The 22,755-nt window shown below is 39.3% G+C and overlaps 1 protein-coding gene across 2 annotated transcripts; it reads left to right on the plus strand.

Moving 5' to 3' along the window:
• The first annotated feature begins 6,514 nt into the window (after positions 1 to 6,514).
• Positions 6,515 to 13,476, plus strand: LOC309708328 (uncharacterized protein). 2 transcript variants are annotated; one of them, XR_014277231.1, is made up of 3 exons: positions 6,515 to 6,867; positions 7,070 to 13,162; positions 13,365 to 13,476. XR_014277231.1 is itself a non-coding variant. In XM_082536274.1 (2 exons), the coding sequence occupies exon 2, from the start codon at positions 7,831 to 7,833 to the stop codon at positions 12,691 to 12,693; it is 4,863 nt and encodes a 1,620-aa protein (XP_082392400.1). In that variant the 5' UTR covers positions 6,515 to 6,867; positions 7,070 to 7,830; the 3' UTR covers positions 12,694 to 13,476. The 2 variants fall into 2 exon arrangements, 1 of the variants encoding a protein (XP_082392400.1); XM_082536274.1 differs by having other exon boundaries at positions 7,070 to 13,476.
• The last annotated feature ends 9,279 nt before the right edge of the window (positions 13,477 to 22,755 follow it).

The raw sequence follows: 22,755 nt of genomic DNA on the forward strand, positions 1-22,755 counted from the left end.
TTTATTAGATCACCACCACATATAATGTCTATGCCACAGATGCTATTTAAATATAATCATCGCTGCTATCCAAGTATTTAAAATTCACAGTTCTAAAATATTTGTGTGTTCTTGTTTTTATGACAGATTTTATAACAAGTCTAAGATTTGTTATTAGACCATCTGCCCATAGATATATAAGCACTACATGGTCTATTGTCAGTAGGTGTGAGAGTTCAGTAGGAGGTCATACACTGTGAACCAGGACATACTGTATATGAGCACATGATGCTACAGTGTGGCCATATGCAGCTCAGATTACCTCTCTTTAGACTCTGATCCATTAGCTCATATTGTGCTCTCGGTATGCATTCACAAAAGATATGTAGTAATGCGGGATCTTACTAGGGTCTATGACCTCAGTCTTTAGACTGGGAATATACAGTACTTTCTGTCTTAGTATCTCTTTATTTTTCAAATAGCCCTTTAGTGCAGAAGAGATAAAAATAAATGATTTGGTAGTAGAAAATGAGACGCAGTTGTTAAAATCACCAATGTCACAAATAAAGGCTCCACAGCACAGTAGATCAACAAAAATACATTTTTAAAATGAGTCACAGGAAAGAAGAGTACAGCCAGGATTTAGTATTGTCCTTAGAGAAGCAGTTGTCTGAATTCAGTAGGACTGCAAGCCAAGCATCTCTTTTTCTGCTCTCTTTCTTTGCTGAGTTAAAAACTATTATATCCAAATTTATTTCATGGCAATGTACTTTTTAAAATTTACTAAACTTTATGTACTAAACTTCGATATAGCTTTCTATATGTGCACTATGACCTGTTAGTCTTGCATCAAGGAGCACAGGTTCATTGGTCATTGTTAACCAAACATGGACACGCCCATGCACATGGGCAGTGGCTCGTAGTCGAGTGAGTTTCCAGAAACACTGGTTAACTGTGCCAATGAGATGGCAGTAGTTTAAATGATGGATGCAAGTGTGCAATAAAGACATCCTTTGTTGGGATGAATGAAATAGATGGTTTTCACTTTGGTATGTTTTAACTGATGTCTGTTTTTGGATATCACTGGTCAAGCACTGATTGCTATGTCTGTCCCGACTAAATATAGATAGTGATATAAGCTTATAGTATGATATAACACATTAAACTTCACCACAGTACATAAAGAAACTATGATTACCTTCGCCTTAATGAGCTGTAACAACAAACGGCTGCTTTCCCAAGCATCAGTAATATGAATCCAATACTGTAACCTCACAGTGCACTGACAGGAGTGCTTTTGTAACATAGTCAGCATTGTTTTTGAGGTTTTATACACATTTTTAAGATGCATCCCATTTGATTTAAAAAAGCACCTAATTTTTACTCTGCTTTGTAGCATCAGCTGAATGTTGAGAATAACTAGGAAGTAGTTTGTGTTTTCTGTGATTGTTTTCATTTATTATGCCTTTTACTTTGAGTGCAGTCCAGTAATTCAATTAAAAATGCTTAATAACTTAAAAGAAAACTCACAGATAAGAGACCAGAGTAGATCAATGGCAAATTGCAGTCCTAAGGTCTGTTTTATAATACACATATTCAGAAATAAAATGAGTCATCAATTGTTAAAAAATCGAGAAAGCATGCATGTTTCTTTTGGTTTGGTTACCGAGGCAGCTTGGCCTGCTGTGCACCGATCATCCAAATGTTACTGAACGAGGAGGTGGCTGTGATTCTGCCTCTTCAGTGTTTACACACAGCTGTTTAACCAGGGAACTTTAGCCCACAGAATGGCTTGCCGGCAACATGGCAAAGGTAGGATTATGCCTCTGCCAAATGAGGCAGAACAGGCTAATTCTATTTGAGCTTACTTGAGTCAACTTTACGGCCCAATTAGCCCCATGTAGGAGGGTGATGGTGACAGGAAACAACAATGTTCCCTTTTTGCCAGCACAAAATAAGAGATATTAAATAATTCCTTCTTGTTTATTGTACTGGCTGGCTTTAACTTGGCATGGTGGAAAATTGGTCACTGGCCATATTGGTTTATGCTCATTAAAGAGGAAATAATACCTTAATTTCCCACTGGTTGTTTTGATTTTAGAGCGTCTCTAAAGCAGCTGATTTATTTCATGGTGCCTGTTCACTGTCTCTGTTTGTTTTAATGTCCGGTATTTTTGTCCCATGTATGTTTTTGTCAGACCCTGTTGTCTTTTTTTCTGGTTTTTTTTTCTTTTTGCAGCCTTTCAGCAGTTTAGTCTCTCGGTAATATTACATTTGGTGGTTACATATAAATTCAGATTAAATAAATAAATACATTTGACGACTGAAATTGCTCCAAAAGGCATACAAGCATGGTTATAAGGACAAGGTGAATTCTTGCAGACAATCCACAGCTGCAGCCATATATGTTGGCATCAAAGTCCAACTTTATTGCAGTTGTTGTTAAGGAGTGATTTGGCTATAGAGGCCAAACTGTTGCGAGTAAGCTGATAAATGTGGCTATTTATTTTGTAAATTTTGTAGATAAGCCAGTTCCTTGAAACCTGCTCACAGGCAGCTGCCTATACCAATAAGTACAGAGTTCTCTTCTTCTCTGTTATGTTCTAAAACACAAACTGAATCTGTGATAGGTAACGTTTGGTTTTTGGTTGAAATGGCATATTTCAAACAATAATCTATTCCAGAATATGAGTTAACAGTTAGACATCTACAGCAACAAACATTTCAACAAGATGATAATTGCTAATTACCTGCTTATTCTGTGACATCAAGGTAAATTAATTCTTCAATCAAAACATCTAATTTCCAATGTAGGAAGATTGTAACAAATTCCCTTTAAGTGTTCAGACAGCTGGTGTCAAATTTACAAATAGCAATAGTTTAAAGTCTGTTTCTAAAAGTTTGGTGTAAAGCTTAAGCTAAAACAGAAATAACATTAACATAAAATAACTAAAACAGCTTAAAAACTACTTTGAGATGGAATTGGAAATTTAAGTTAAAAGGAAAAGTATGGTAGATGACGAGGAATTTGTTTTTATGATTTGAAGTTTTTCATTTTTTATTTTTCAGATCAAATAACTATAGACTGAGAAATTATTTTAATTCGCTTTTCGAATCATTGTATCAGACTGTTTGATTCCTTCGAGTGTAGCAGTGGCTGCAAAAGTCGGGGATTTGCCATACCATTTATTTCGCAGGCATTTCTCAGAGCCAAAAGACCATTTTAGCAGCCAGTTGGAGGGTGTGGGTGACACACTGCTGGCCAGGAAGTCCTGCATCACTCATGATCCTTTTTTTGGTGTTGTCTTGGAAGGCAGTGTGAACAGAACTTTTCGTGCCGGCAATCATCTGAAGCATATCATCACTTGCATTGCTTGGCTAGTGAACAATCCCACCCGACTGCTTTCCAAATAAAATGGCTCAGCAGAGCAAAATTCTCTTTGTTTCACTGCCCAGTTAAACTGATGGGACATGAGGTGACACTGCTAGTCCAAATATCTGTGATGATGCTAAGGGCCCAATTTTCAGGCAGTAGACTGTTGGTGTTTTGTTTTGGTTGTATGAATTAACTAACACAGTGATGACTATTCATTTATACTAGAGATGGCACGATACCACTTTTTTATGTCCGATACCGATACCGATATCATAAATTTGGATATCTGCCGATACCGATATGAATCCGATATAGTGTTTTTTAATCAACAAAACTGTTTTTTAAATATCTTGCTGCATTTTGTATAAGTTCATACTCAAGTTTAAAACAACAACTACACTAAAGCTATTCTGTTATACCTGTATGCAAAAAAATATATTTCATAGTTCAGCAATACTGATCAATCTAATAAACTTAAACCTACACCATCCTCCCTATTCTGGTATTTTAAAGAGTACTTAGCATATATATTAAGCAACCTAACTAATAGAGTTCCAACTCCCAGCAACAATAAAAATAAATAAATAAAAAATAGGGAACCACCCCTCACGCTCCACCTCATGATGCTTAATCGACGTAATCAACCTTAATTTGATGCAGTGTGAAAAAAAAATGCACAGAAATCAATTATTTTTCAAGAAATATTAAATAGATTCAACATCTTTCTTCAACAAAATTGCAGACTGCACAGATGGTACCTTCCCAAAGGAAAAAGTACTATAGCTTACTAGGGTATATATATTAGACTTAATAGTTACTATATACAGTAATTGACTTCTATTCATTTTACATCAAATTAAAACTTTGGGTGTCAGATAATTATTTATTAAAAGCTAGACATTTTAAATGAGAATAAGAAAGAAAAGTATGTCTTTGTGCCCCCTTTTCCCTGTTCATGCCCTATCGGCCCCCCTGGCTAAACTTTGCTAGATCCGCCCCTGCACAGTTACCAGCGTCAGCTACGTAGAAAAAGATCCTGGTGTAGAAAGTAATATTAAATACATTCTAACAATAGCTGATCAAGCTTAAACGTGCTGCTGTTGTTCAGCCGCTGGTTTCCTCTTTCTGGTGCAAAGTGGGCCAAAAGCAAACTAGAGACACGGACTCGCGACAGAAAAGCCGATCAGCTGATCGTTAAGCAGTTTCATGATTGAAGTAGCAGCAAGAAGAGGCAGTCGTTTGTTAAGCTTAAGGCAGGAATGCTTTACAAACATTCAGAGATGGACTTACACACTTGCTTTACTTCTCTCGGGATAACTTTGTCGGAGATGAAATGCCGGGTTGCTAGCGAAGCTCCAAATGCTATCCAGACCACCACAGGTCCCGCATGCCACAGCCGCTCTATCACGTGATGCATACTGCTCCAACGTGCTAACGTTCTGAGGTGAGTTACGGCGTGTTGCAAGTTTTGTGAGGTGCTTTCGTGATATTTAATGGATCGGATTACATTTTTTATTTTTCTCCGATATCCGATCCAGTAATTTAGGTCAGTATCGGACCGATACCGATACGTAATATCGGATCGGTCCATCTCTAATTTATACTTGGACTCATATTCTCTGAGAAGGCAGTGAATAATTTCGAAATTAACAGCTTGACCTGAGGTGTATAGTAAAGATTTATTGTGAGAATAAATATTTAATTGAAAGGGTGAAAAAATACCACTGAAAAAAGAAAAACTAAAAGATATTTATGACATATTTAGACGTGAAACTGACATACTGATTTGTAAATGTTTAAGGAACAATCATCTTAGAGCCTCCTCAAGTATATTGTTTTTCATCTCAATATACTTGAGGAGGTAAAAGGCAACAGTGAAAGGATTGTGAAAAGCATACTGTCATGTGGAGAGAGTGCAGAGAGAGTTAATTGAGTATCACATTTCTGTTGTTACTATCTTTAGTAATTTCAGTCTTTATACAAAGAATGAAAAAAAAAGTACACATAATTGGATATCATTTCTATAGATAGCCTACTCCCCGCCAGGCTTTTAATCTGTTATAGAATAATGACTCACAAGTATATAAAATTATCTGCTGTCCAACTGATTCTTTGTGTAGAGATGGTCACAGATTTCTAATTTAATGCCATGTCTTTTAAAAGTCACATAAAGATAATTACAATTGTCTAACCCTTTAAATCGGGAAATAAACTCAGCTATTAATACAAGGAATTTTACCTTGCATCATCCATTGAAACAGCTTCTTTTCACTTAAAAAGGAAAATCAAATTAAAGGGTCATATTTGAGATTATTTGGGACACTCAGTAGGTGACACTAATCATTGTGTATGAAGCATGAGTCTTCATAAATGTGGATCTTAACAGCAAATGAAAGGCTCCCAGAGAAACACGACCACAAGCTGGTAAATCAAGCTTATTGTCATGTACACCGCAAAACACAAGTGGTTACACAGAGCAATGAAATCCTTACTTTGCAGGTTCCCTTCACACAACTAAATAACAACCAACTAAAATAAAGAAGAATAAATTTAAGCCTGAGCATAGAAAATAATAAATAAAGTAAAACAGTGCTTTGTAGCACTTGTAGCTTATGTAGCTTATGTGTGGGTGTAGTCAGGATCTAAAGTGCAAGTAGCTGCAAAACTGTCACAGTGGTAATAAATATAGATGATGCAATATTAAAATGTTATGTTATGGTATATATATTTACAAAATTGCACAAATGTACAAAATAATTTTACCGTAAGTTATTTTAAGTATTACCAAAGTAAGTTTATGCAGTCCACAATATTGAACCATCCATGATGCATGAACATAATGCATAATAAAAAAAATATGAAAAGCCAAGGTTAAGCCACTGTGTAATAGAGCATGTACCCCTAAAGTGTAGCATATTTACATATTTACAGTATAAATTACTTAAATATAATTAGTATTTCCTCTAGCTGACCAATGATTTATAATCTAATGGAGTTTTTGTCTCGAGCAAGATTAAAAACCTCTGCAAGAACTTGCAGAGGTTTGCACATGGTCTGGAGTTGTGACTGTTGTGCATTTGCCGTACATTGGAGTAGTAATTAAGGTAATCTCCTGCAAGTTTCAAGCACAGCGATTTTCACTGCATATCAAGCTGTGGCTGCCGTCAGCAGCAGTTATGCAATTTGAGACAATTTTATGGTTCAAGTTACAATGAATAAGTGAAATACTTTATTGTTAATATATGTGTGTGATGTAATGTATGTTGTTGGCTGGAAATACATTTACAAGGGTTACAGAATGTTTCCGGGGTGGAACCAATGTTTAGTCTGTTGTTTGGGGTGACAATATTTTCAGTTACACGCCACACTCGGTAGAGCGCAGCATGCTTTTCGTCTCTCTCTGGTGGTGGTAGAAACATGTAGACGCATGCAACGGAGTGTTCGACTATGGGAAAGAGTGACACTACAAGAAGCGTTTCATTTAACCCCTGCAAGTTAATGCGGCCAATGAGGTATGCAATTTGTATATGTTGTGATAGAAAATAAGATGTTTGTTTGTGATAGAGCGAGCGAGTTTATGGTAACCACGTGTATATGTTAGCATTTTGTGAAGGTAAATTGTAAGCATTTGTGTTGTTTAATGATGTACCTTATTGTTTATTCTCTATGAGAACAATGTACGGTGGAAATTGATTATTTTATGTTGTTGTACAGTTCTCACGGCATCGTTACGGCATCTCTGGTGGCATCGTTGGTGGCGCCCGTGTGCAATAAATGCCAGTAAATCAAGAACGCCTTGTGTTCGTTTTTCAACTTGGAGGGAGTTACAGTGAGAACTCAGTCTGCTCGGCATGAGGCGAGGAGACGAGTAGCGGTGTCCTCATCCACTGGGCAAGAAGAAATTCATCGCACGCTAGCATCAGACAGATAAGACTATGCATACGCCAGTTAACCTAAGCAGCAAACAGTTGAAGTTTACATGGACGATCCTTTAAGTGATGCATTTAAAACAAGTTAAATGTTAAGAAGTGGGTCAACTTTGACGACTGTTTAACGGAACACTGTAAGAACTGAAAGTAATCTGTGCTCTGCATATCTCCTTTCTAAGTTCATGGTTCTGTCTAATAAGATTTTTTATAGGTGAAGTCATTTTACCTATTCGTGTTATTTGGATGCTAGAAGTGTTGTAGAATTAAGTGCTGCGTCGTATGTGTTGTTGGTTTAGGAACAAAGTTCACCATATTTATACGACTCAAGATGGTATTCATTCAGATATTTTATTAAGGTTTAAGGTGTTGTAAAATCTTGAAGGTATTATCCATTCTTGATGTTTTGGACAAGTTCACCTAAAGACAAGGTTAAGCTTGTAGCTATTAATATTTCAGGCAATTGAGCTGGTCTGTTGTTAAACCGCATGTCTGTTAAAGGTATAGCTAGAATTTATTTTGTGCCAAGTAATAAGTAAACATCGCAGAATGGATCAAACAACTGAATATGAAACTAAGAACGGCGACTTACTTGAGGATAGTAGTGCCACAAATGTACAGCAGTCATGTGAAGAAGAGCCACGAAGAAGTCAAAGACCTCGAAAGCTTACTGAAAAGGCTCAGCAACTGCATGATGATAAGTCAAAAAAACTTCAGCATCGTTTCACTACAACTTATGATAAATGGAAAGCAAACGCCAAGCAAGCTAAGAAAATGATAAAGGGAGCCCCCTCTGTTGAGGTTGTGAAGGATTTGATGTGTAAGTTAAGTTGTGCATCAGCAGATGTGAAACACGCATATGAAGATTTGCGCAAATGTGCTTCCCCAGACAGTGAGATCCGTCGTAGGGCAGACACCTGTGACGCGGTATCCAAAATAATCTTGGACAATGAAACCACTTACCTTCAGAATAAAGATAACGAAGACGTTCAGATAGAGGATTTAGTCTGGCCTGAGTCTAGTTCAGTGTTTTCATCTTCAGCTTCTCAAGGCACAAGTAAGGGCTCTCAAAGAAGTCTAAGCTCTGCAAGCAGTTCCAGCATAAAGTCACAAAAGTCAAGCCTTTCCTCCATTAAGAGACAAGAGGCCGTAGCAGAGCTAGCTGCTACACAAGCTGCACTAAAGGTCCTGCAAGAGATAGAATGTGAGCAACAAGAACTTGAAAGTCTTGAAGAAGAAAATCGAAAGAAGATTGCATTACAAGAGGAAGAAAATGTGGCAAGAAAGAAAGCACTGGAAGAGAAACGCAGACAAATAGAGCGCTTACAGACTGTTAAGGAGCTAAGTGCGGCGAAGGCACGACTCCAAGTTTATGAACAAGACATAAGCTCGGATGAGGAAATAACAGAGTTACTTCATAACCACGCAGCTCAACAACATAGATCTCCAGGAGTTGTAAGGAGTCCACGTGAGCATCCCGTGATACACCAAGCAGATAGTATCACAGTCCTCGCTGAAGCAATAGCAGAGTCTATTAATGTAAGCCGTCTCCCAACACCTGAACCATCTATCTTCATGGGTGATCCACTAAGGTATAGCGATTGTAAGATGTCATTTCAAACCCTGATAGGCAGGAAAAACATTCCAGTAGGGGAAAGAGTCTATTACCTTCGTAAATATGTTGGCGGACCTGCAAAAAAGGCCATTGAAAGCTACTTCCTATTAGGAACGGATACAGCTTACAACTCAGCATGGGACATCCTGGAAGAAAGGTTTGGAAGTTCATTTGTGATAGCTAAAGCTTTCAAGGATAAGCTTGCCGCATGGCCCAAAATCGGACCCAAAGACAGTGTTGAGCTGAGGGATTTTTCAGACTTCCTTAGAGGCTGCCAGGCTGCAATGTCCCAGATTAAGGGTCTGGAAGTATTGAACGACTGTGATGAAAATCAAAAACTTCTAACAAAACTGCCAGATTGGCTGGTGGCCAGTTGGAATAGGAAGGTGATTGAGATAGAAGAAACTTGTAATGTGTTTCCTACTTTCAGTCAGTTCGTGGAATTCATCACAAAGGAAGCAAAAATAGCTTGCAACCCAGTGACTTCTCTTCATGCCCTGAAGTTTAATGATGGTGAAAAGGTAAAGATAACAAAGGCACGAAACATTGGTGCAAAGGTGCTTGCGAGCAACTCTGAAGAGAATGCAGAACGTAAGAAATGCACTTTTTGTGAAAGATGCAATCATGGCATACAGACATGCTGGAAGTTCAGGGAAAGACCAGTTGAGGAACGCGTTAAGTTTGTTCAGACAAGGAAGTTGTGCTTTGGATGTTTACAACCAGGACATCTCTCAAGGACCTGCAAAAGAAGGAGTCTTTGTGAGACATGTAAGGAAAAACACCCAACATGTTTACATGAAGACCGTGAAAGAGCAACCAGAAGAGAGAAAGGCAGTGATGAGCATGGGGAGAGTGTAAAAAACTCGAAATATGCTAAGTCAACGGAAGGAACAGAGAGCAAACATACTCCTGAACCATCAAATGAAGCCACGTCAAACAGAGTAGTGCAAGGTATGGACAGCATGTACTCCTCTACGGTTGTCCCAGTTTGGCTATCTACATCAAGTAACCCAGAGAATGAAATTCTTGTATATGCACTACTTGACAACCAAAGCGATACCACATTCATTATGCAAGATAAGGCAGAAGCTCTGGAAATGAAAGGGGAGGCTGTGCAGTTAAAACTCTCCACACTTTCATCCAGAAATACAATCATCCCGAGTCAAAGGTTAGTTGGACTGCAGGTGAGAGGTTTCTATTCATCAAAGAAGATTTCTCTCCCTGTAACCTATTCAAGAGAGTTCATCCCTGCCAATCTAAGTCACATTCCTACACCAAGAACGGCAAGAGCTTGGACACACCTAGAGCATCTTGCAGAGGAGATCGCTCCATTGATTGAGTGCGATGTAGGGCTTCTCATAGGATACAACTGTCCACAGGCTTTGCTGCCCCGAGAGGTCGTCCCAGGTAAAGACAATGAGCCATTTGCTCAAAGGACAGATCTTGGATGGAGCATAGTCGGTTGTGTTAGCCCATGTGTCGACTATGGTGATGCTATAGGAAGCAGTCACAAGATTGTCATGAAGTCAGTGAAACCTCACCTCCAGACATCTAAGAAGCTCACAAACGAAGTGAAATATATATGTCGAACCCAAGTCAAGGAGTTCATTTCACTGCCAGATGTGCTGAGGATGCTTGAGTCTGACTTCAGTGAGAGAAGAGTAGAGGATGCTAATCTATCTCAGGAAGACTTGCGTTTCCTAACCATCATGGAAGAAGGAATCAAAATCAAGGCGGATGGTCACTGTGAAATGCCGCTCCCCTTCAAGAAAGATCGACCAAATCTCCCAGACAATAAGACGTGTGCAGTCCATAGGCTTCGATGTTTGAAAGGAAGATTTGAAAAGAACAAACAATATCAAAGGGACTACACGACCTTTATGAGTGAAATCATAACAAATGGGGATGCAGAAAAGGTCCCAAGAGGAGAAATTAACAACAGTCCTGTGTGGTACATTCCTCATCACGGGGTGTATCACCCACACAAGCCAGGAAAAATACGGGTTGTATTCGACTGCTCAGCAAGATTTGAAGGCGTGTCACTAAATGATCACCTTCTTACCGGACCAGAATTAACGAACAGCCTGATAGGTGTTCTCTGTCGCTTTCGCAAGGGACAAGTTGCCATAATGTGCGATATCGAGCGTATGTTCCATCAGTTTCACGTCAAAGCAGAGGACCAGGACTACTTGAGATTTCTCTGGTGGGACGATGGAAACTTCCAGGCTCAACCATCAGTCTATCGCATGCGAGTGCATCTATTTGGAGCTGCCTCTTCCCCTGGTTGTGCAAACTTTGGGTTGAAACATGTTGCTGCCCAAGGACATGGTCACTACAGTGAAACGACCATTCAGTTCATTGAACGAAACTTTTACGTGGACGATGGGCTCACAAGTGTCGCAACCAAGGATGAAGCCATTAAGTTAGTAAAGGAAGCAAGGCAACTCTGCAGTGCTGGCAAACTGCGAATTCACAAATTCATTTCTAACGATCATGAGGTACTTGCATCCATTCCAGAGAGTGAACGTGCAGATTCAGTACGAAACCGCAACTTGGTTCTTGGTGAGTCCCAAATTGAGAGAGCTCTGGGAATCAAATGGTGCATTGTTGCAGACCAGTTCCATTTCAGAGTGATTGTGGATGAACGCCCACTTTCTAGAAGAGGAGTCTTATCAACTGTGGCATCCATCTATGACCCTCTCGGCTTTGTGGCACCATTTGTTCTGGTTGGAAAGCAAATACTCCAACAGATGTGTCAAGACAAGGTTGGATGGGATGAACCACGGTCAGAAGAGCTCAAACCACGGTGGGAGTCTTGGCTATTGGATTTAAGGAACCTGGCTGACATCAAAATTCAGCGCTGTTATCTCCCAGAAGGTTTTGAGAAGGTCGAAAGATATGAACTGCATCATTTCTCAGATGCGAGTGTTAAAGGGTACGGTGAATGTTCTTACTTGAGAGCAATCAGTGTTTCAAACCAAGTCCACTGCTCTCTAGTTATTGGCAAAGCCAGGGTGACTCCTACAAAGGTCACCACAGTACCCAGGCTTGAGCTATCAGCAGCAGTTATTGCCGTGCGAACGAGTGACCTGCTTAAAAGGGAGTTGGAAGTTCAAGCCAAAGAATTCTTTTGGACAGATTCGAAGGTTGTTCTTGGATACATCAACAACGAGGCTAGAAGGTTTCACATATTTGTGGCAAATCGCATTCAGCGTATCCAAGAAGGTTCCGATCCAGACCAATGGAGATATGTGACTTCTGAGAACAATCCCGCTGACCATGCATCACGGGGTCTGACAGCAAAGGGACTAATTACTTCCAGCTGGTTCACCGGTCCAGATTTTCTCTGGCAGGATAAACTTCCTGCTGATGACATTAAGGTGGGAGAGTTGGGAGCTGAAGATCCAGAACTTCGTAAGACTTTTGTCCATAAGACACTGACCACAGAAGATTCGTTGCTCAATCATTTCTCAAGATTCTCAAACTGGACAAGGCTAGTTAAAGCAATTGCACGACTCAAGCGATACGTCAAAGAGCTGAAAGGTCTGACGTACAGAACAAACGAAATCACCAGTCTTGAGGAGAGGAAAGAGGCAGAGCTTTTCATCATAGCTACTGTTCAAAACGAACTGTTTTCTGAAGAAATCAAAGATCTGAAATCGAAGCAGACAACAACAAGAGATCGTGCAAATAGGTTGCACAAACTGAATCCTTTCTTGGATGAAAAGGGTGTGTTGAGAGTGGGAGGTCGGCTGGAGCATGCAGATTTACATCCACAAAACAGTTACCCTACTTGAAGCTGAATAGTTCAGAATTCTTGTCTCTGTGATCTATGTGACTAAGGGACTGTATACACTTGCCTTTACAACGAGGTTCAGTTGAAAAATCATTAATGATTTGGTGGGAGTGTGGCTGCCGTCAGCAGCAGTTATGCAATTTGAGACAATTTTATGGTTCAAGTTACAATGAATAAGTGAAATACTTTATTGTTAATATATGTGTGTGATGTAATGTATGTTGTTGGCTGGAAATACATTTACAAGGGTTACAGAATGTTTCCGGGGTGGAACCAATGTTTAGTCTGTTGTTTGGGGTGACAATATTTTCAGTTACACGCCACACTCGGTAGAGCGCAGCATGCTTTTCGTCTCTCTCTGGTGGTGGTAGAAACATGTAGACGCATGCAACGGAGTGTTCGACTATGGGAAAGAGTGACACTACAAGAAGCGTTTCATTTAACCCCTGCAAGTTAATGCGGCCAATGAGGTATGCAATTTGTATATGTTGTGATAGAAAATAAGATGTTTGTTTGTGATAGAGCGAGTGAGTTTATGGTAACCACGTGTATATGTTAGCATTTTGTGAAGGTAAATTGTAAGCATTTGTGTTGTTTAATGATGTACCTTATTGTTTATTCTCTATGAGAACAATGTACGGTGGAAATTGATTATTTTATGTTGTTGTACAGTTCTCACGGCATCGTTACGGCATCTCTGGTGGCATCGTTGGTGGCGCCCGTGTGCAATAAATGCCAGTAAATCAAGAACGCCTTGTGTTCGTTTTTCAACTTGGAGGGAGTTACACAAGCTAAATGAAATGAAAACAGATCCCTGAAAAGAAATCAATTTGGTATCTACAGTCTGCTCTGGGAAATGTTAGGCAATAATGCAAAATGTGTAAGTTATATTGAAATAGATGTAATTAGGCAAAATCACCACAATAATGAAACAGATTTTTCTGTGAGCTAGATATAAGAAGAGTAATCAGTGAACGCATTTCAATGACTGTGAAGTCTGTTGGATAGAATATAAAACATTTTAAGAGAATATGAGCCATTTACTCTCAGCACGGTTTGGTAAACAGGCATTATTCTTGGAATAAAAAGCCTCATATAATTTCTGCTAATGACACAAGTAAAAATTAGAAGAGGGTAAAGTGTCATGGATAAATAATGGATCAATACATATTATAAAGATTCAGTGTCACAAAATATTACAGTACAATATGAATGCAGTATAGTCCTGTTTGCTGTTAAATCTGAATCCATCTCCCAGTTTATTTTATAGAGGAAAAAAAAATCAATGCTCAAATAGAAAAAAAGGAAGATACAGAAAATTGTATTTACCATCCTGCTTTCTCTGCACTGATACTCCCAGCCCCTACTGTTCACCCTAAGCATTTATGTTTGGAAACTGGGCAGGGCGGGACAGTAAGGAAAATAGTTTTTCTGTAAAAAATAAGTGGTTTACCACATGAATGATAATCATGGTGCTGTTGGTTGCTTGGTTACCATCTCTTGAAATCAGAGGTTGTCGAGGGACAGGAAAGGGTTCTTTGATCCTCTTGGGGTTTGTGTGTTCCAGTGTCTTGAATAGCACGTCAGATAAGGACAGTCATTTTTAGGTTGAGAATTTATTGTACATTTAAAACAAATATTATTTGTATCTATATTATTTAAATATATTAAAATAACATATATTGTTATTTGCTTCAAGTGTTGACTGATAGCTCTGTCTGATCCCATTTCCAGGTAGGAGTAGAGAAAAACAAACATATCACTGAAGTTCTCTGCAAAAATTTCAAACACACTTAACCGATGATTTCACTGTGTGGGAGAAGTTTAAATGGATGTTATGTAGGTCGGTGCGGCAGTTTGGGGCCTGAATAAACACCTAGCAACAACCTCATCATTTAACTAGTCATTAATATTTACATTCCTTCAAAGGCCCAATATGTTCTCTTTTCTAGATGACTGATTACAATTAAATAAAGTTCATTAAGCTTTAATGAAATGCAAGCCTCTGTATATTGCTCTTGCCTCTATAACACAAGAGCAATGTGAGAAATCATGAACCAGCTGTAAAGGGTAAAATCAATCACTGTTTTTCATTTAAATGCCAGGCAAAGAAGCATAAAACCATAGTGAGCGTGTTGATTACACAGCCTTAGACTAACCAGCTTTCCAGAGAAAGAAATAGACCAACCATGGTTCATTTCTCAACACCAATCAAACTTTTCAAGGACTGCAGATTTTCAGTTTCTGTGTTTTGCCCTTGAAGACGCTTCCACCGATTAAGCGTAACAAACCCCTGATGTACGGGCTTCAAGGACAGCCATATAGACATATACACTTTAAGGAGTTTAGTTTGACGGTCTACTGACTGAAAATCCTGCTGTCAGAGCCTAACACTATACATAAATCTTTAAATGTCTAAAGATGCTGTGACGGGCCTGGGGATGAATATGGGGGCAGGAGTTCAAAAAGTTGTACTGTTTTAAGACAAAAAGACATTCTGGTTTCAGTGTGGCATTAGAGCATGCCGGAAAACGCATTTGTAGGACATGTGACAACTGAAGGCAAATGCATTTATAACAACTATGAAGAGCTACACTGAAGTGACGCAGTATGCTGACAGTGTTTTCTGTCTAAAGTCATCAGTGTTGGGACTATTATTAAGTAACGCGTTACAGTAACTACGTTGTTATTGTGGTATTGAGCACGGTAACTAGTTATTATGCCAAAATCAGGAACGCGTTAATCAATACTGGGATTTAGATAGGCTTGTTATTCGTTACTTCGTGTGGTGGCTATCACGGAGCTTCCACAGATTCAGAAACATTAGCAAGTGGTGGAGGCCAGCAGGTGGATGAGGGAAAGGGGAGGCAGGAGGAGAGCCCGAGGCGGCCGCCGGTCCGAGCGTCAGGTGAACTGAACTTCAGGTAAGAAGTTATAACCTGCAGTCTATCTGGGTCAGATATAAACCAAGTTTAGGTGGAGTTTATTTTCGTTATGCTGACTTTTTACAGTCAGTTACAATAACTCGTACTGCGTACTAGCTAGCATGACGGAGTTTCTATACAGCTGGGTGGGTGCTATGATGTTACTGATAGTGAACTTTATTTTGTTCATAAGGTTAATTATTAGAGTGTCCAACCGTCCCCTAACAAACGGAATCGTCTCGTATTCAGAGAAAATATTACGTGTTTCGTATTGAGGTGAAAAGGAACAGTTTGTCCCGTGCTTCAGCTAGAATGAAAAAGACACAAAGCTGGAGTTATTCTGTGTCTTTGCTGCACAGCTGCCTCTTCTTCTCTCATTCTCTCCCCCTCTCCCTCCTGTTTCTACTTCAATCATGAAACTGATCAATGATCAGCTGATTGGCTTTTCTCTCTTGTTTGTTTATCTCTCACTTCGTGCCAGAAGAAACCAGCGGATGTCGCGCTAAACAACAGCAGCACATTTAAGTTTGATCAGCTGTTGTTAGAATTTATTTAATATTACTTTCTAGTATCAGCTGATGTTTGCTGGAGCCACAGCTGTAAAGCTGCTGGTCATGATGTCGGTTTGTATAGCTGGTGAGAGGGAAACATGAAGATGAAACCAGGAGATGTCCTTACTGGATCATCAGAGCTGTGATGGAGAAACAGGTTTACCTTTTAGGTGAGTTGAAGGGAAGTTATGAACTGTTTCTGAGAGACAAATAACACCAGGATCCTTTTTTATGTAGCTGACAGCTGCTAACTGTGGGTGGATCTAGCAAAGTTTTGCCAGGGGGCCAGGTAGGGCATTAACAGGGAAAGGGGGCACAAAGAATACTTTTCTTTCTTATTCTCATTTAAAATGTCTAGCTTTTAAAAAATAATTATCTGAGTCTTACAACAAACGATTGATAGATTGATACATATATACCATCAAGACAGTGTACATCACTGTCACAACAGCGTTTGTTTTCATTCAAAGGCTTTATGATTTTTCCTATAATGGTGGGCCGGTCTCTAGTCAAAACGCCCGGGCCGATTTTCTGTCCCAGTCCAGCCCTGTATGCAGCTCATCTGCAGTCTGGTGTTACCTACATCTTCCTATTCAGAAGTAGGGCTGAACGATATATCGCATTTGCGATAATATCGCGACATGATCAAGTGCAATTTTCTAACCGCAAAGGCTGCGATTATACTCTGGACATGTCCAAATTCATGGGCTGCATCCTCCTGAGGCCGCATTTGTAGACCGATTACGTCACAGCGACGCGCCGAAGGCTGTCCAAATTACTACCATATCCCAGAATTCATAGCGCGGCCCAGCCAAACTCCAGTTTCCAGCAATGGCGGCCGCTACTAAGTTTTAAAATTACTCATACTAATCTTTCTGGGTCACAAAATAAACTTTTAACATATTTTCAGGCGAGAAAGTAGTTGTGTAAACATCAAATATCTGCTCGGTTTATCAAGATATCCCATATTTGCAAAAGTGCTTCGACGTTTTCAGAGGCGTCTGCTACCCACCAGCTCGACAGCTAGCCGGGAGCTCGAGGGTTACTGATGCGGCCGAGAACGGCACAACTCCCGGCACATCATTTTCAGATCACCGCGGAGTTTCGCTGCTCGGGTTAAACGTAATATATAAGTCACTTAGACAACCTAAAAATGTTATTGTTGGGCTTTTTTCAGTGTTTTGTTTGTTCGTGAGTAAATCGGTTTGGCTGAGATTAAAGTTATTAGATTAGATAAAATAAAACTTTATTAATCCCCCGGGTGGGTTCCTCCTTGGTTTTCACACAGCTGACTAAACGTCAAACAGAAAACTTATTAAACAGAAGTATGAGACAGTCGAGAATTTACGCCAGTGTCTGGTTATATTTTAGATAGCAAGAAGCAGACGGTCGAGTTTATTAAACTCCACCGAGACAGCGGTGACGCTAATCAGAACTAGACCGTCCAATTTCACGCCTTTAAATTTTAAAGGCGTGTTTGTGTGTGTGTTTATACAATTGCTATTATGTTTGCACTTTATGTGTAATGTTACTGACTGCAGAGATCAGTAAGATGTGTGTATTTTTTATTTATTAGTTTTATTTATTTAATATTATTTTTTAATTGAATGACTGTCTAGTAGTTCACAGATGTCGAAAAACTGAGTGTGGTAAAGCCACTGATTTTTTTTATGTATATTTCTGCAATCTGCACATTGTACTGACTTTCATTTTAATGTTTACACCAGGGTTCCTTGTCAGCACTTTATGCTCAGATGTTTGTAAGCTAAAAATAAACTATTGTGTATGTTCAAATATACTGTTGTGATTGAAGAAGTTAAATAAAAATGTCAGTCATCAATTCATGCATCACCTCATGTCATCATAACAGAGGTCTGTCTTCCAGGAAAGAACAGTTTAAAATTAATGTAATATAGTATTGGCCATACTATATGATGTATTGCTTGTCTTTGTTTAATAATACAGAAGACAAAGACCTTAAAAAATAATCGCATATCGCATCGCAATCGCAATATTGGGGCAAAAAATCGCAATTAGATTATTTTCCATAATCGTTCAGCCCTATTCAGAAGGCAGAATTTCCGAGTTCTGAGTACAATCAAAAGCTGTGACGTAGGCTAGAATCATGGCAGCAGTCAATGACGGTCCAGGCGTGGGATTTCTCTCGTGGAAATATGCACATTATTTTTTCCTATCTGTTGGTAGGTGGCACAGTGCACTTGTGGCAAGTAAGCAAGCTAGAAGACTGGCAATCTTGCTGGGTATCCAGTTATGGAAGCAACACGTTAACAAGAGAATTCTGAGTAAAACCAAAGTTACTTTCCCTAGTAACTAGTTACTTTGAAAGTAACGAGTAACTTGAAGTAACTGAGTTACTTTTGATGGAAGTAACTAGTAATGTAACTAAGTTACTAATTTAAAATAACATGGTGTTCTGCCTTTTTGTTCGCATGAAAAGTTATAAAATAGCAATCTCTGTACACTGGGACAGGATCTGGTTAAGGTTTGCATCTCACAAGATGTGGAAACTTAAATTACTTTGTACAGCCTTTTAAATTCAGACACTTTGCAGGGGTGGAGCAATGGAGGGTTGAATGTCGAAGGTTTTGTGAGCCTAAAGAAAGATTTCTTCGAGAGGTGAGAACATTATCAGACCTCTTCCACCGTAACATTGTTAGATATTACACGTTTTGGCTGGAGGATACTGAATACGAGTGGGACCTTAGAGATGACAGTTAGCTTGTTATGCTAATAAAAACTGGAAAGTTGGAAATTATTTCTGTCTGGTCAACCCTTTAAGTTCATCAACACTTACACAGGGAATGATATAGGGTTGCAGTGAATACACCCCTGGGTATGGGACCTTTTCTGAAGGTGTCCTGGCAGTTTGCTAAGAAACTTTATATAACTTTCCCTGTAACTTACATATATATTTGTGGCCATTCTTTTTTAATTTTGGCTTCAGCAAAAGCAGATGGGCCTGAAGAGATGAACACATAATATCTGTTGCCAAATTTAAAATTCATATCAATTTAATGCTTATCTGAGCTCAGTAAAGCCTTAGCTTAGAAAAGAAAATATTAAATAAAATTTTAATTTAAAGGTTTATGTAATTCTGTGTAAATATCACCAAAACAACCAAAGCTCAGGGTATGGCTATCAGTCTGCCACTACACTTGTAACCTTTGCAGCCAGTATGTGTTAGGCAGTGTTTTTTTCTAACTCGAAACCAGTTTGGCAACGATGAAATAAAACTGACTGGTGCATGCCAGAATCCACTTATCGTGGTACCTGATTGTTGCAAAGTTTTATTGCAATTCAAACTACTTTCATGGTAAGTGCTATTCTTCCACAATTCTCTTTTAGAAATTGAGCTTAGCCTTCAGTGGAAGCAGTCATCTATAGAGTGTACCTGAAAATGAGCAGATTTTTTGTAGCTTCACCCTGTTCCTTGCCTCCATTATATCACTTGAAACACCTTGACAGCAAACAATTCAAAGGCTCTGGTGGCCCTGAGAAGAAAACAGTCTCTGCGGTCCTCTGTCAGCTCCGACCGTCTTTTGCCTATGTCTATAAACAAACACAAGGCTGCTGACAAAATTAGTGGTCGCATTCTTTTCTGCTTTCCCTGAACAGAAACTCCGTTTCACCATCTGTGGCTGGATTTTGAGTGCAGGTGGGTGATTTCCCTGTAAATGTTAGTCAGTTGGCTGTAGACCTTCAGCGTTCTGCCAGGTCTCAGTGTAGAGGATTTGGCTGAGTTATAACTTGCATATGTATGCTGCTTTGTGAGGCTGGACACCATCTGCAGAGTGTCAGCTGTCCCTCCGTGTGTGTGTGTGTGTGTGTGTGTGTGTGTGTGTGTGTGTGTGTGTGTACACACAGCAATAAGACTCTGTAAAGGGGCTGGATTTTCATGGGTTGGAAAATGGTATTTAAATCCTAAATGAATGTAATTGTTATTGTCATTTTAAGTAGAGATTTGGTTTTTTACTACACATAGAGGCAATTTTATAGAGGCAAATTAATTTACAAATTTTATTCAGTCTCTTGAAAAATATTTCTGGCTGCATGAGGGTTTTTCTTCTTTTTCTTCTCATCACAAATCATGATGATCACACCTGGTGAGAGAACACACAGCTTGTGCTCAGTGCTTTTCAGTTTAATTTCGAGAAGTACAATTAAACCTATCATACTGAGGATTCCCAAAGAACGCGAAGTGAATTTTAGAGGCGGCATGGATGCATGTCAGTGAAGAGACATAATTATATGCAAATACACCCTTGGAATATTTGTCTAAACTAAAAAGGTTTCTTCATGAGCAAAAATACATGTGAATCCTGTGTTTCAAAAATATACAGAAAATGGAATTAAAAAGAAAAAAACAAAAAACTAAACAAAATGGAGGAAAATAAATTGAGGTGGGTTAATCCAGAGGCAAACTGAGTTGAAGTGTCCTTTGCTACCTAGTTTACAACTAGTGTACAGCTGGGATGAATTAACCAGGCGTGAGGAGTCAAAATAGTGTGAGTGATGTGAAGCCAGGGTTTTCTTTTCTTACTTTAAATATGCTTTGATGCTGACAAAAGAAGGACAATGTAACATCAAAACATTTGACTGCAAAGAAATGAGGGGTGCAAAGATTTGAGGTACCCCTCATTTCTTTATTTTGGAGTTAAGACTTTCTTGTAATGTATTAAAAGTGCACCACACTTTCTCAAGTTTCTGAAGTTCAAAGTTTCTTTGCACATTGGCCTATCAGTCATCAACAAATTATTCATTGCTCATTTGTTTGATGGAATCTATGAAAAATGCCAAAGACAACACAATCTGGGATCATCTTGATAGAGAACAGAACAAAAGACAACCAACGTCCAAAGAAGAGCTTTGCAATGCCCTCCAAGAAGCCTGGACAACTTAAATAAACTACAGGAATGGCTCCCTTAGACCAGGGGTTGGCAACCCTAGGCACGCGTGCCATAGCTGGACTGGCCATCGGGCATACTGGGCATTTGCCCAGTGGTCCAGTGACTTTTTTTTTCTTTGTAACGGTATAAACAATGAAAGGTGGTGGATTGGCCAGATGCTGGCCGGTGTGTAAAAATAACTCAGTTGTTTGGTGGTGGCTATGGCGGAGCTTCCACAGATTCAGTAACATTAGCAAGTGGTGGAGGCCAGCAGGTGGATGAGGGAAAGGGGAGGCAGGAGGAGAGCCCCGAGGCGGCCGCCGGTCCGAGTGTCAGGTGAACTGAACTTCAGGTAAGAAGTTATGACCTGCAGTCTATCTGGGTCAGATATAAACCAAGTTTAGGTGGAGTTTATTTTCGTTATGCTGACTTTTTACAGTCAGTTACAATAACTCGTACTGCGTACTAGCTAGCATGACGGGGTTTCTATACAGCTGGGTGGGTGCTGTGATGTTACTGATAGTGAACTTTATGTAATTCATAAGGTTAATTATTAGAGTTGCCAACCGTCCCCTAAAAAGACGGAATCGTCCCGCATTCAGAGAAAATATTACGTGTTTTGTGTTGAGGTGAAAAGGAACAGTTTGTCCCGTACTTCAGCTAGAATGGAAAAAGACACAAAGCTGGAGTTATTCTATCGTTACGCTGCAGCTGCCTCTTCTTCTCTCATTCTTTCCCCCTCCCTCTCCTGTTTCTACTTCAATCATGAAACGGATCAATGATCAGCTGATTGGCTTTTCTCTCTTGTTTGTTTATCGCCCAATTTGTGCCAGAAAGAGGAAACCGGCGGATGTCGCGTTAAACAACAGCAGCAAGTTTAAGCTTGATCAGCTGTTGTTAGAATTTATTTAATAATAATTTCTAGTATCAGCTGATGTTTGCTGGAGCCACAGCTGTAAAGCTGCTGGTCATGATATCAGTTTGTATATCTGGTGAGAGGGAAACATGAAAATGGGACGAGGAGATGTCCTTACTGAATCATCAGAGCTGAACAGGTGATGGAGAAACAGGTTTACCAGAGATCACATTAACATGTGTGTCTCTGTATTAACAGACATGCCATATTGGCCCAGTTTATTTTTCTTATCATTGTTGTGAGGAGATCATAAATAGCATTTGCATGTTCTGTTATACAGTTCATTTGCTGTTATGGAGTTCTTGTTATGGATAAAAAGTGTCTTTTTTTTGTTTCAAAATAGCTGATAACTATTCGCTAATAGCTGCCAACATCTGCGAACAAATATAATTCTATAAAGTTGTTCTATATAGTGTATAACTGTTAATATAGAGCGTTATTAAATTTATTGCTAATGCAATCATGTGGCACACTGACTTCTGAGGAAATTTTAAATGGCACTCGTCATCAGAAAGGTTGCCTACCCCTGCCTTAGACAGTTCAGGTTGTGTTGAAGAACAAAGCTGGTCATACCGAATCTTGAACTTGAAGCTTGTTAGAATTGTAAAGACACTGTTTTTGCCGAATATACTTCATGATATTTGGCAATCGTCTAAAGGTGTTGTGTGTCGGCTGTGTGCGGACAGGAATAGGACCCAAGGTGCAGACTCCAGAGACAAACTTAAACCAAAACAGCTTTAATGCTGAACTCAAACATAACATAAC

Source organism: Aulonocara stuartgranti (assembly GCF_965226115.1).
Source record: "Aulonocara stuartgranti genome assembly, chromosome: 6".
Taxonomy (NCBI): Eukaryota; Metazoa; Chordata; class Actinopteri; order Cichliformes; family Cichlidae; genus Aulonocara; species Aulonocara stuartgranti.